This window comes from Kryptolebias marmoratus, linkage group LG11, assembly GCF_001649575.2.
Source record: "Kryptolebias marmoratus isolate JLee-2015 linkage group LG11, ASM164957v2, whole genome shotgun sequence".
Classification (NCBI taxonomy): domain Eukaryota; kingdom Metazoa; phylum Chordata; class Actinopteri; order Cyprinodontiformes; family Rivulidae; genus Kryptolebias; species Kryptolebias marmoratus.
The window spans coordinates 3,045,882-3,060,652 of record NC_051440.1 but is presented as its reverse complement, the minus strand read 5'-3'; the positions used below and the strand labels follow the sequence as shown (position 1 = coordinate 3,060,652).

Genomic DNA, 14,771 nt, shown 5'->3' with positions numbered 1-14,771 from the left:
TTCCTTTAAATTTCTCTGTTTGATGTGAAGCAAAAAGTCTCACCAATTGTGCTGATGTAAACTGATAGGCAGAACTTTACACAGTTTCAATGACGTTCAGTATAATTCTGCAATAGAAAGAAGACTATTAAACACTATTCCCTTATAGGGAAAAATAGCAGAAATTGTTTCAACATGGCAAGAGTCAAGAACTCCATTCAAATTCAAGGGTTTTAGGTTTTGCTGATTAGGCTTTACGGTAATCAGGTGAATTTGAAACAGTCCGAGCACGCTGCTCTACAGATTTTCTTGAGCAGTTCAGTGCTGCGGGACAGCATTATTTCCAAATAAGAGAAAGAAAAAAACAGTTCTATCAACAAGATATTTTTATTTCTATACTGTTCTCTGCATTCAAAGCTGAACGCTTTTATGCTCATCTTGTTAAAACATTGTGACACAGTAAGCAAAACAAGCAAAGAGTTTCCATTTCCTGCACAAATGACTGATTAATGTGTTGCGTTTACTTGGGTCTCTATGTAAACCTTTTACGCTTGAGCAGTGTGCAGCGTGCGTTTTACTCAGATTCAGGAAATTACTTTTAAAAGCATAAAACTTTATTGTTTTCTGTGAAATTTCACCACACAAATGCCTCTGTTTGTTATGTGGCACATTTTATCTCCTTTTTAATCTGCTGGGGCTCTTGTTATCGGTAATGCAGCGATGTCTCCTTGTGACTCTGTCCATGACAGAATTATGGCAGAATGCAGCCTGAGATTCAGATGACGCTGTTTTTGTTTCCTGCTGTTAGGGTCTGGCTTTCAAACTGTGCGGGCAGCTCACAGCGAAGGAGTGAGATATGAGATCTGTACTTCAAAGAGCTGCTCCAGCACTAAACTAACAGAGCACAGTGTCTGTTTTCATGCTGTTACAAAAACAAGATGTATAGTGGTTAAAAACGATTACTAATCATTAAGAAAAAAATGGTAAAGTAAACACATTAGCTTTTAACAACAACAACAACAACAAATCTATATCATACATTGGGCTGTATGGTGGTACAGCTGTTCCCTTGCGTCAAGAAGATCCTGGGTTTCACTCCCACAGCTTTTTTGTGTGGAATTTGCATGGTTTTTCCAGTGCGTGCATTTTTTCCGGACACTTTGGCCTCCCTAGGGAGGTGTTCCAAGCATGTCAAACTGGGGGAAGACCCAGGACACGTTGGAGAGACTATGTTTCTCAGCTGCCCTGGGAAAGCCTTGGGGATCTTCTAGAAGAGCTGGAAGAGGTGGATGTGCCCCCACAACCTAACTCCAGAACAAGCAGCAGATAATGAATGGATGGATGGATGGATGGATGGATGGATGGATGGATGGATGGATGGATGGATGGATGGATGATTTTATGACAGAATGTTCAACCTTGTGTAGTGATGTCATGCACTCCGATTTATGAGTTATCTAAACTTTCCAAAACTGAGTGTCGCCGGGGAAAGGGATGTCTGGCTTTCCCTCCTGGACCTGTTGGCTCCACAACCCGACCATGGATAAGTGATGGATGGATGGATGGGTTTTGACTCCCTTCCACGATCCAAAGACAAGTATGTTACAGTAATTGGCAAATCTGAGTGTGAATCAGAGCGTGAATGGTTGTGTGCCCCATTATTGCGAGGAACATTTAATCCCTTCTTTTGTTTTAATATGTTGCTGATGTGGATGTTCTCGCCACCTACTGGGTACTTAACAGTGCTTCAGTTTAGCTTAGCTGTGTCAGTTGTGTCTTAGTCCGAACTAAACCTATCACACACTGAAAAGAGCCTCATGTGTCTGTCAAAAGAGCTAAATAGAAAAAACAAAACAAAAAAAAAAAATCAGTTTGAGACTATTCATGGGACTCCAATTTCTCCACGTCTTTTGACCTTTTTTTTCTCATTTTTGGATATTTCTTCACAGGTATTTGCTCAAGTACTCCTTGAAAGGACATGGCAAGTATTTGTTTAGGATTAGGAAAACACGATTAGTTTCTAAAAACATTTTATTGCTGCTGTTGTTTCTGAGTCAATAACTTCACCATTTAGGGAGTTTCTTGAGTGCTACAAAGTTATGCTACGGCGACAGAGTTGGGTGTTATTTCATTTAATAACCTTACATTAGTCACCAGTTTACAAAACCACCGTCTTTTTTGTCATGCTGTTTTGTTGCTTGTAATTTTAGGGCATTTAAGGATAATCTAGAGCATATAGAATAACACATAGAACAAGTAATTGTAGTGTATTGGTTAACACTGTCACTTCAAACAAAAACATGCTTGCCAGGGACTTATGTTTCATTTGCATGTTCTCATGTGTGGGTTGTCTCCAGGTATTCTGGTTTCTTCCGACAATCCAAAAGCATGTATATTGGGTTCACTGGAGATTTTAAATTGACCTTGGACAAGAGTTTGTGTGCAATGTTATCTGTCTCGTGTGTCTGTGCTGACCTTGCAATAAATTGGCAGCGTGTCAAAGGTATACCTCTCCTTTTCCATGCTGATTGCTGGGATTAACATCAGCTTCAACTCTGATGGCTCCTATCCTTTGGTGAAAATGCATATAGTGTACATTGTTCTTGTTCTGATAGATTAGGTTTTTGTACATTTAAATGAGCTCTGCCGTTGCAGACATTTATAAGCCATATTATTAGGCTATAAAATGAACAGGTTAAGCCATAGTGTTTCTAATTAAAGGTAATTATAGTGGTATCATTACTGGTTTTAGAAGTACTGGAACACCATGTAAATGCCCAACCTTATATGGGTATGCCCTGAGTGCTAACAGTTGAACTGGCTCCTGACAAAGAATGAGTATGGGACAAGTTAGGAGAGGAAACTGGCTGGGTGTGTGGTCAATCAACGCTAAGCTGAGGCAGAGCCACGTAATCCTCGTTTTTCCTGTGAATTCGAATGATACAAGTTCAGCTTTTTCTATATCAAAACTTCACACTCTCTTCAGCGTGGCTTGAAAAGTCATCAGAAACCAATTTATTGTGTTATGAGTGGCAAAACCACAGTAATGTATGTAGACAATGTGAATTATTATGTAGCTTAATTACTGTACGTTTTTCATTGGTCATGAGATCCAGATGTATGGTCTCGTCTATGATTGATTCAAGCAACAAAACCTCCCTTTATGTAACTACATAATCTTTCCATGCTTTGTGCAAAATTCACAATTCTCACTAACTTCAGTGCTTTTACAATGCATATTCTTCATTCCAAAACACAAATGTTTTTTATCAAGTTGCAATACACAATGATCTCTGTTCTTCCTGTTCCCTTTATTGTCTCTGTTAGTCTTAGAAGTTTTATTTTTTTCTTTCGATAATTCACACTTTACATAGTGAAAGGACAAGAACTTACAACAAGCTCTTAAAATATTATCAAGTGAAACCTAATTTGGCATTTGGCACCAGCAGAAAAACTAAGAAACTCAAAAACATTTTAACAAGCCTACAGCAGGACCGGATTTCACTATGATTCAGAATCATAAAAAAAGATAATAATAGTAATCAGTTGCTTGTGAACAAGCTGCGAAAAACAACAGCAGCAACAAGGAAAAAAAAAAAGCTCACGTTTCTGGTGTTTCAGCTTTTAGCGGAGATGCCCCCCCTTCTGTTTCTGTAAAGAGCTCTTCTTCTCCAGGATTCTGTGGATGATCCTGTCTGTTCCTTCTTGATTTTACCTGTATCAGGTTGGGAAATGATTATAATTAATTTATTTTAAAACGCACACGCACACGATTCAGCTTAACAGCTTTATGACTTCTGTAGAAAATTGAAAGACTGCCACCAGCTGTAAAAAAAATCCCACAGAAGAAAGTCCTATGTTCCAACAATACAAAAAAACCCACTGTGACTTTATATCTCTGGAGCAACTCATAAAGTTATACAGCTTGGTGTCAGCAGTTAAACATCAGCTCACCTTCCACACCAGCAGAAGGATGAGAGCAAGGAGGGGAACAAACATTAAGGAGGGAAGGATCAGCTTCATCGTGTCAAAAACATCTCCTCCTTGTAGTGTACCTTGAGCTAACGAAAAAGAAAGAAGAAAAATCTCTTTATAATCAAGTGTAGTTTGAAACATTTGCTAAAGTTGTTGCTCTTAATTAACATTGCATAAGACCTAAAAACGAAGCTGTTTTTACTTCATATTTTACTGATTTCTTTTGACTATGTCTAACATTTGACAAACACAACCATCTGCGTAGACTGATCAGGTATAACATTATGACCAGCTCCCAGTACTGTGAGGGTACCCCTGCTCAAGGAAAAACAGTTCTGAACTGTTGATGTCTGGACTGCACTAGGTATCTAATTATCTGCTATGGTACCTGGCATCAAGCTTTCATCTTCTGACACACTGACATGTTTATCTAGCACATGTCACAGGCGCTTGATTGGATATGTTACCCAGGTCAACAGCTCAAACATGTTGTTTTTAATGAAACCATTTTTAAAGTGTATCAGTGCATGCTATCCAAGTCCACTACCATCAAGAAAACACATCTCTTTGAAGATGTATATTTTGTCCCACACAGTGTTTGGGTGGGTGATACAAACAGACATTTACATAAATGGCAAGACCCAAGGATTTCCAATGAAACACTGTCCACACAAACATCTGGTCCCTGCTAGCTTGTCTTCTTCCCATAAGGCATCCTGTTGTCAATAAATGACACACAAGGACCATTCCTAAAATGTAAAAGAAAGGGTGATTCATTGGAATAGGCCACCACAAGGACACACAAGGACCATTCCTAAAATGTAAAAGAAAGGGTGATTCATTGGAACAGGCCACCATCCTTCATAGCTGATGTCCCATCTGGATGCTCACATGCTTTTTAGACTCTTTTGGCACTTAGCATGCATCATCAAGGACAGCTGGACAAATCTAAGTTTAAATGGATAGTGCAGTCAAGTTTGAAGTGATGATTTGTCTAAGAGTTTTCAATAATTATTACTTTATCAGTCGTGACAAAGTATTGCTAAAAATATGAAAGTCTCTGTCCAAGCTAGGCCAATGGCTCACCAAATGAGTGGCAGTTTACTATGGTGAACGAAAGCCACATTAACTAACATTAAACCTCTATATGTTTGCGTGACACTGATTGTTTAGCTTGTCATGTTTTTTTCTGTTGTTTGTGTTACTACGCAAATATGTGTACGGCATAGATAAACCATTATATGCCGATGAAGCAAAAGCTGTTGAAATGTTTCAGTTCAACGCATGTAGCCAGTCCAAAAGTTTACTCAATTCCTGGCAGACTAAAACATTCAGCAGCCTCAGCATTGTCAGCATATAATGGTCTACGCTCAGCCCACATACATTTGCGCAGCAATGCAGACATTTAGTTTAGAAAAACGATGACAAATGAAACAAACACTGTCATACAAAAATGTAGAGGTTTAATATTAGCTGATGTAGTGTTGTCGTTTTTGAGAAAAAGTTCTTTTATTAACCTGTAAAGTTATATAAATAAAGAAAACTAAACAACAAAACAAAGCAAAAAACAGAAAGTCATCTGGTAAGCCATTACCCTAGCCTGCATGGAGACCTCTTTCTCCATACTTCTGTCATACCCCATGACTGATGTCACGGCTGATAGAGTAACAACTATTGATAACTATTAGACAGAACACCACTTCAAAGTAGACTGAGCTATCCTTTTAAGCAGACAACATGTGCAACAAACTTTGTTCGGACCCCTTTAATTGGAACAATCCATTTTCTTTACCCACTAGATCCTGCTCAGGGGCACAAGGAGCTGCTGCCAATGTCCAGCAGTTATTGGGTGAACAACTACCCATGCACACGCTCGCACCTAGGGACAATTCAGAACTGCCAATTAACCTAACATGCATGTTTTTATACAGTGGGAGGACCAGAAGAAAGTCCATACAGTCAGAACCACTTTAAACCTTTTCAGCAGTTTGAGCTAAAGCAACTTCTCAGTCCTTTCTGACAACATGGGCCAACCTTTGTTCCCACAGTGCATCAGTGAGCCTTTACTAGTCCTGGACCTGTCACCCTTTTACTTGTTTTCCGACCTAGGGCTTTTGGTTCTCCTATAGTCCACTGCAGACTGGAAACAAACCAAAAGGGAACGAAAAATACTGTGAATGAAATGCTTGAACCAGGGGGACTCTAAAGGTTGGATTGAATTACCTTGTTCTGGCCTGTGAACCCATGCCATCTCACTCAGCAAACAAAGAAGAACATTTCTCTCACTTGTAACTGTTTTTTTAATACTGACAATAAATAGAAAATTGGAAACGTACATGTTGGGCAGTCCGTTGCACACCTTTTGGTTGTTTGTAAAGAGCTTTGACTGCTGCTGGCAGGTGGCTCTGAGGGAGCGGGCGACACCGAGGGAGGGGTGTCCAGGGCTTGGAGGAGGTGACAACAAAATGCAAAGACAAAGAAGAGAGAATGGAGTGTCACTGTCTAATGATGAAAACATTCATTGTCAGGTGTTAAAAAAGTCACTTCAATTTCACCTCTTCTACCCTCCCTCTAACACTCACACAAAAGGCCTGATCCAACTATGGCAAAGAAAAGAAAAGCGCTTGGGAAGATTGGAAGATTGCTCTGTAATCAACACGTACACAATCAGGTTTCAGTCCTTTTCTTCTTTTTAACATGCACTACCTTGGGACATCTTCTCTGAGTCCTGTGACTCAGCGGCATCTCAATGGGAAGCACTGAGACCGTTTAGAGTTTTTATCTTGCAAAGTTCTCGTAAAGAAATAATGCTTCCAGATTAAAAGCTCCTCTAAACAGCCACAGGAGATCTGTCCTAAATAGCTCCTTCACAATGGTCCAAAGAAGGTGGTGGTGGTTTTACAAGCAGACGTGAGCATGAGGCTGGAATGTTGCTGGTTAGGATTTTGAGATTGGTCTCAATAAATGCGAAAAGAAGCGTAGCCCACAGTTGTATGTTTTTTTTTTCCTTCCTTTTTTAAACAGTAAAACACCTTCAACTTTAAAGGAACCAAAAGTTCCTCTGGATCTAGTAGAAAGTTTGCTGAAGATTTCTGGTAGCCATTTTTAAGATTTTGTACCTGCCACCCAAAGATTGTGGAAGGAAAATGGGATTTTTGGCACCAAAAACCCACAGCAGTCTTGTTTTTGTACTACATCTACATGTGCTTGTAAAGTGTTTCTTCTTGAGAACACTTGCTTCTTATTAAATTATGGCTGATAAATCTTGAGCAATATTTTCAGGATTATGTCTTGAAAACCACACACACACACACAAATCATATAGAAAATGTAATGCCAAATGCCATTCCAACAATCTTATCTCTCTCCTGACAAACTCATGAGCCAGATTGATTGTGAGCCAATCTGAACCTTGAAATTGAGAGTTTTTGTTTTAACCAGTAACAGCTGTCAGTGCTCTCACCTGTCAGACTTTAATATTTGAAAAAAAAAAGAACCCTGAAGTGCTGTCTCAAAATGGTAATTTCCTTCCATTAAATTCCCCATTGAAACACTTTGCGTGCCCACTTAAAATGTCATTTTGAGACAACTTACAGGAACGACTTTGCTCGGGAAGATCTGTACAGATTGCTCCATCTCTTGCCAATCGCATCTTTTTATTGTTGCGTCTTTGGCTTCCAGGATCATATGCCAGATGGGATGAAATGGGGACGTGGGTATATTACAACTCTTTTTCAAAGAGAATAATGCATGAAATGTCATTCCAAGCAGTTTATGTCTAACTTTTTTCATAAAATAAAACAAGGCACATCTGTGTTTCATTTTTTAAAACACTGGTGTGTGTTTGGGTCTTTCTGACTTCATAACATGTAGGACTTATATGTTAAGAGACTCCTTAAGCAAAGAAAACACTGCTTTTTGTCTGACAAGAATTTAAGCCATTGGTGTGCTAATAAAGAAGGTCAAACTACATACATCCCAAATGGCAGGGTTTAGAGTTAAGTTTGGGATGTAGATGTTCAGGTTTTGCAGTATTCTGTCCTTCGCCGAGCCTAATGAAATGTAATTTTCTTTTAGAACTGTGCTTAAAGGAAAAGTTCATTCATGCTGAAGTGGGATTCTGTATAAAGGACACACAGTAAATAATTAAAATCTCACCAGTTTTAGCTTCTTGAGCAGCAGCATCTTGGAGAAATAAAAGTTGACTGGACTGGTGAGCGAACAGGTAGTCTGACCATAGCTAAGAAGAAAGTGAAGACTGTTGCCTTAAAACAGCTCAAACTTGAAAGATATAAAGTGGCAAATGTTCACGGTGGTTCATATGAAAATTTGCCATTAAATATACAGTGATTTACTTGGATATATATGATTATTCAAACCAATAAACAGCACCTTCCCCAGCATCCACATCCAGCATGAATGTCCTATTATTTTTCTGTCCACATAACTCCGTAAACTTATAGCAGCGTAAAGATTGAAATACTAGCATTTTCGGCGTAAAATGATTGCCAAAACTTTCAGACGAGCTTGCTCACTGTGGTGACCCTTGAAGAAGGGACTAGCCAAAAAGAAAAGAAAAGAAAAAAAAAATCTTTAAAATGTCAGCAAATTTATTAGGTAATTACTGCCAGATGTGACCCCAGGATGCACCACCCTTACAAAAAAATCCCATGAAAATCACATGTGACTTTCACATGTGATCACATGCGAATCACATGTGATTCCCACATTTCCACATGTGGAAAATGGGAACCATATGTGGAAATATGTGATTTTTTTGTGGATTATGTGAACCACATGTGGAAAATGGGAATCACATGTGGAAATATGTGATTTTTTTGTGGATTATGTGAACCACATGTGGAAAATGGGAATCACATGTGATCACATGTGATCACATGTGAATTTCGTGGGATTTTTTTGTCACATTACACGTAGTCGTGTAATGTGAAATTGACAACAGTTTACAGGTTTATAAAATAGCGTTTGAATTAATTGCTGTGAAAACCACTTTGGTCTTGGCTGCAACGAGGAAGATATTAACGAATGCATATACACCTTTCCCACAGAAAATAACTTCAGTACTGCAGAACCTTTTCTTTAAGACGGACGCCCACTACAGATGTTTCATCAACATTTCACCAAAATTTATTAATGAAGCAGCAAACATCACATGTATGCACAATGGAGGTGAAGTTAATGACTGAAATGATTGGTATTTATGCCTCATAAAGATCTGCACTATGGATTCATTATCAAAGCTGATGTCTGTGTTTTGTTCCAGTGAACAAATAGTACAAATAAATAAAGCAGAACTTGTATTATTACAACAAAGTAATAGTTCAAACATTCAACTTTTGAGAATTTTCCTGCAAACTAAGTTGCTAAAACGCAATACCTTCCACATATGTCACACTGATTCACCTGTTGGTGGTGTACTGGGACAGGGAGGAGGATCACACTCATATGAAAAGTCTTGATGATGTGCAGCTCCGTAGAGATTTTTGACAAAATCAAAGTATCTCTCTGTTTCCCACCTCTCTCTTCTGCTGTGGCACTGAAACTCGTACATTTCCTGTAAATAGGCAAATAGTTCACTTAAATGGTATTTTCTTTGCGCAGGAAGGTCGAATACTGTTCCAAATTTTAAAAAAAAATGTAATCATGGAGGTTGTGTAAAAAAAAACAAAAAAAAAACAGCTTCTCTACTGGCAGCTTTAAGAACGATATTAGGGAAAACTCAAACAATATTAACTTACCAGTTCTAACTCATTCCTGATTTTTATTCGCACATCATGAAGATATTGGATGACTAAATTAATGTTATCTTTATTTGATGAAATATTCCCAAACTTATCAGCTAAATCTTGTAAACTCTTCTCCAAGTTGTATATATTTAATTTCACCCAACACATCCCAGCCTAGAAGAAAAACAAAAAAGGCATAAAATTTTATGTACTGTGTCTAACATATACTTTACACATAACATAATGCAGGTTACATTTACCAAAGTGTCAATAAGAAAACTTTAAGGACAGTGAATGTCTATCAAAGCCATACTCCTAGCAAGCTCAAACACACAGTAAAACACTGAACAGGAGCTACACTGGCCAGCCATAACATTACAACCACCTGCCTGATATCAAGCCTTTCTGTTGCCACCATTATAGTTTTAACCAGTCAGGGTTTAGACAAAGACCATCTAGTGGTATCCTGGAGTGTTACAGGTGGTGGACTGGGGTCTTTGTAGGACAGACTTGCTTCAACAGATGCCATTTCAGCATATGGATCACTTAGAGGCAGGGGGACGCTGCAACCTTTGGTTGCTTTCTAAGAGACTTCCTGAAATAGTTTTGGTAGAGCCCATCACTGCCCTACTTTGATCAGGTTGTTGTATGTGTGTTGGGGAAGGGGGGGGGGGGCATGTAGAGTGTGTGATTGGCCTACATCAGTGTTTTTGTTGGAGGCACATGTCAAAGTAGTATTCATTCCACTGCCATAATGCAGGTTGACGAGTGTTACTGTACCTGTCAGTGGTCATAATGTTATGGCTGTCTATATATCTAAATACAAAAGGTCTGTCATTATCATCAGGTTTGTTTCTTATTTTAGATCCAAAAGTACACATAAAAGATTTATTTTGGTACAAATAATGGTGATTTTAGTTGTAAAAGCAAGAATTCAATCTAAGGTGCACCTACAGAGCAACGCAATGGAAAACTTTATATGGGGAGATAAAATGTTGCCTTACCACTTCTTTTGGAATGTAATCTACAGGAATTTTGTAATCTTTTGGAATATTTTGTTTCTGTAAAAAAAACAAATAAACAAGACAGGTACATTAGTTGGACTTGTTATATCAGTGTGTGTGCAATGGTTAAAAGAAGAAAAACAAAACAAAACAAAAGGTTCACCAGCACTGCAAGCCTCTCTGTGCCTGAGAACAGTCAGGAAGAAGTGAGGCGAAATGGAAGATTATTCAGCAATATGCCAAATCAAAATCAGAAATTGTTTTTAGAAATGTTGGCCAGTGCTTCCTTGTTGCTTAAGGAGACCATTGTGCTTTTTTTACTAACAAGAGGGAACTGCAGAATTATCATACATGCAAATCCACATTTTTCACATTTCATGACTGTATGACTAAGGTGAATAATTCAAGCGCTAAACTGACCTGACAACAGTTCAGACTTGTCATTAGCTGACAACAATTGGCACACTGTGGAAGAAAAGTAACATTCCTTGAAGGTATATACAGGGGTTAGACAATGAAACTGAAACACCTGGAACATCACTTTCAGACAGCTTCCTCTTGCTTCCACAGTTGTGCTGTTGGATGTGGTTCGTCCTTCTTGGTGGTATGCTGACATTACCCTGGATACTGTGGCTCTTGATACATCACAAAGACTTGCTGTCTTGGTCACAGATACGCCAGCAAGACGTGCACCAACAATTTGTCCACTTTTGAACTCTGGTATGTCACCCATAATGTTGTGTACATTGCACTATTTTGAGCAAAACTGTGCTCTTACCCTGCTAATTGAACCTTCACACTCTGCTCTTACTGGTGCAATGTGCAATTAATGAAGATTGGCCACCAGGCTGGTCCAATTTAGCCATGAAACCTCCTACACTAAAATGACAGGTGTTTCAGTTTCATTGTCTAACCCCTGTACATTACCATGGGTAATATGCTAGGAGATGCTTTGCTAACAGACAAGATTGGATGCATCAGTTAATGCCAATGTTTTGAACAAACATCTTGCGCAACCTGTTAGCCTTCAGAGTATGTCCTGGGGATGACTCTCAGCTACTACCACACCAAATCTTAGCACAATGTTTGTAAAGTTGAGTCGTAGCCTTTTTTGAGTTCAGGAAAGTCAGGTAGCTTGCACTGGGTTATGTCCAACAATTTCTTTTCTTAGAGTTTCCTTAAAATCCATCTGCTGGTTAATGAGCTATTTTGCTAACAGACAAACAAAATGCTGAGACTTAAAGTCTAGATTGAGTAATACTGGGGAAAGAAATGCTACAATCAAAACTGCAGCAACAACCGGTTGTTGGGGCTAAAAATGACGCCTCTTGCAAAACCTTTAAACAAATCCAAATTATTTGCAGCACTTTCCACAGTGCAGCCTTTCTTTGGATCTAAGGTTGTTGGTTACTAACTGTTCAGTGGTAGAGCAGTTTGGCTTACACTCGCTGGTACTGCACTTCAAACATCCCCTTTAGTGTTTAAGTTTGCAGCTTACCAAAGCAGGAAGGATTATTTTAGTGTCATCAGTCACGTCGGTAGCTTCAAGTGTGGCTAAATGTACCCAAAGTGTGATGAACAGCAGGAAACGGACACAGACGTGTATCCAACTCTGAAAGTGAAAGAGAGACAAACATTCACAGTCAGTTGTGTAAAAAAAAGTAGTCGAAACTTGTATGCCAAGCTAAATCGAAGGCAGCAAAACTGTGTCTTCAAGTATTAAAAAAGAAGTCTTGTTTCCTCAGACTCATCTTGCTAAAAACACAAAGTTCTGGATGACTTTTTTTAAACAGTGCCAAAAGTTATAGTGTGTTCTGTCAAAGCATCAAAACCTAATTAGATTAGGTTTCACATCAGTTCTACTTTCAATAAAGTCAATTACATGTCGAAGGTTTAATTAAAACGAAATGAAAGCTGTTGAATGGCGTTCAAATAGCTTCTGTCACATGAATGAAGAGTTTCTGATCAAGGAGTATCTGAACATGTCTGAGTTCATGAAAGTGTGTCATTCATTTGTCAACAGGTCCTAAAGGTGATGTCAAAGTCAGTAACCTACACTTAAAAGTACATGCAAAACTTTTTTTTTCATCTTTCTAACCACCCAGTTTTATAACTTGGATTATTTTTTTTATTTTCTGCTTATAAATGTCTATTCACTCTCAAAAGAGGAAAACAAATTACTATATTTCAATAACAGCAAAAATAGATATAATTTATATTAGCAGCTTTTTATCTTTTGTTACTGTTTAGGTCAACTGAAAGCGATTTTTACCAATTATAAATGAGGCCCTAAATGCACCTTTCTTCACTGCTATCACTGTAGAGCACAGGTCACCAACAACAAACAGCACTACAGAATTAGGTAATTCTGTGAGAAACTAGAACATTTAAAAGGGGCTAATGGTGTCTACTACTCTAAAGTCATCCAATAACTTACTTCCACAAAGCCTCAAAATAATTTAAGATTTCCTTTTGTAATAGTCTGAGATGTCAACATTTCATTCGTTTTCATGTTCAAACTGTAGAAGAAGTGTAAAAAAAAAAAAGAAAAAAAAGCTCAACAGAAAATAAAGCTTCTGCCAGTGGTTCATTAAGGTCACCATGGTAACCACACTCCTGTGTCTGTCACTCTGTCATGGCACTCTTAATAGAAAAGCAATGCAGAGATAAAGTCTTAAAGAGCAAAGGTTTTAAGGTGTATTGACAAACTTTTTGAACTTTAGAGGTCAGAAATGTCTACTGATTTATGTCGAAAACATCCATCCATCCATCCATCCATCCATCCATCCATCCATCCATCCATCCATCCATCCATCCATCCATCCATCCATCACTTATCCATGGTCGGGTTGTGGAGCCAACAGGTCCAGGAGGGAAACCCAGACCCAGTTTTGGAAAGTTTAGACAACTCCTAAATTGGAGTGCAGGACATCACTACAAGTTGAACATTCTGTCATAAAATTTCCAAAGTTCACAACACCTCAACTCTGATTATGTAAAAAAGATTAAAATACATCAAAATGTCAGTTCAGACATGTAAAGACAAACTTTTGGCTCACGAGGTAGAGTTGGGGGTTTAATCCCCAGTCACTGCAGCGTGCCAAAGAGTCTTTGGGCAAGACACTATACCTTCCCTCCACTACCCTCCGATGTGCTTATCGATATGTGAGTGAGAATATAAAAGGGTGCTGTGTGTAGTGTGTAAAACAGTATAAATCAAAGCACTGTATGACTGTGTGTGAATGGGTGGATGAGAAACTATGTAAAATGCTTTGCAGAACCTGGGAAAGATAAAAAAAGGGGCTAAATAGGTTGTTTAAGTTTGATGTTTCTACTGTGAAGTAGAACAGCACTGGGTTTTCCCACTTGTTTAACCAAAATGCCATAGTTGTGTTTGAGGCATTTTGCAGTTTTTTGTAAACTTCCATCCACAGCGTACAATATAGTGCTACCAAACATCACAGCAAACTATTTCTGACTGAGCCCCATGTTTTGATCTCCACCAGGTCATGATCACTGCCTTGGGGTTATATGCTGATCTGCTGATGGACCGTGAATAGGGAACTCCAGCAAACAAAAAGCCTGCTGATAGCAAAGGTAAATGTAAACACTCCAATATTTCTACATTATATTTTTAGACTCTGGCTTTGTTTAAAGGAAGGAAAGGCTTTCAGTTGGTTTGGAAACCCTCAAGGACAGACACAATACCCGTCGCTATGTCCACTTCATGTAAACATAACTTCCCACGGTTACATTGCAGGCTCGTGCTCCGACTGTTACCTTTCATTTGGCTGACCTCCTTCCTGCACTCAGTGCCAATCCGGGCATATTATGCAACAGACCTGCAGTTCTCCTCTTATTATAGACCAGGGCCAATCAGAGCCTTGCCTGAATCGATTCAGTAACCTTGCATGTGAACCTGCCCTTGGGTAAATAAAGCTTTGGCGCATTTTAAAAGAGAGTGGAATAAAAAGATCACAGTTAGGTGAGCCGTGAGAGCTCCAGGCCCCTAAACCAAAACAACAGGATTAGTTCTACAGGTTTTTTTTTAATCAGTGTTTTGAAA

At 38.7% G+C, this 14,771-nt stretch overlaps 1 protein-coding gene across 1 annotated transcript in view; it reads right to left on the bottom strand.

Annotated features, from left to right (window-relative positions):
* Positions 1 to 14,771, bottom strand: part of kitlga (kit ligand a) — a 39,049-nt gene that overhangs the window by 5,354 nt on the left and 18,924 nt on the right. The window contains exons 2-9 of the mRNA XM_017440019.3: positions 12,204 to 12,317; positions 10,706 to 10,762; positions 9,714 to 9,875; positions 9,379 to 9,529; positions 6,291 to 6,398; positions 3,934 to 4,040; positions 3,585 to 3,694; positions 44 to 107 (exon numbers count right to left, since the gene is read on the bottom strand). Of these exons, the coding sequence (XP_017295508.1) occupies positions 77 to 107; positions 3,585 to 3,694; positions 3,934 to 4,040; positions 6,291 to 6,398; positions 9,379 to 9,529; positions 9,714 to 9,875; positions 10,706 to 10,762; positions 12,204 to 12,317 (840 nt within the window). The 3' untranslated portion in view covers positions 44 to 76. The remainder of the gene's footprint in view (positions 1 to 43; positions 108 to 3,584; positions 3,695 to 3,933; positions 4,041 to 6,290; positions 6,399 to 9,378; positions 9,530 to 9,713; positions 9,876 to 10,705; positions 10,763 to 12,203; positions 12,318 to 14,771) is intronic.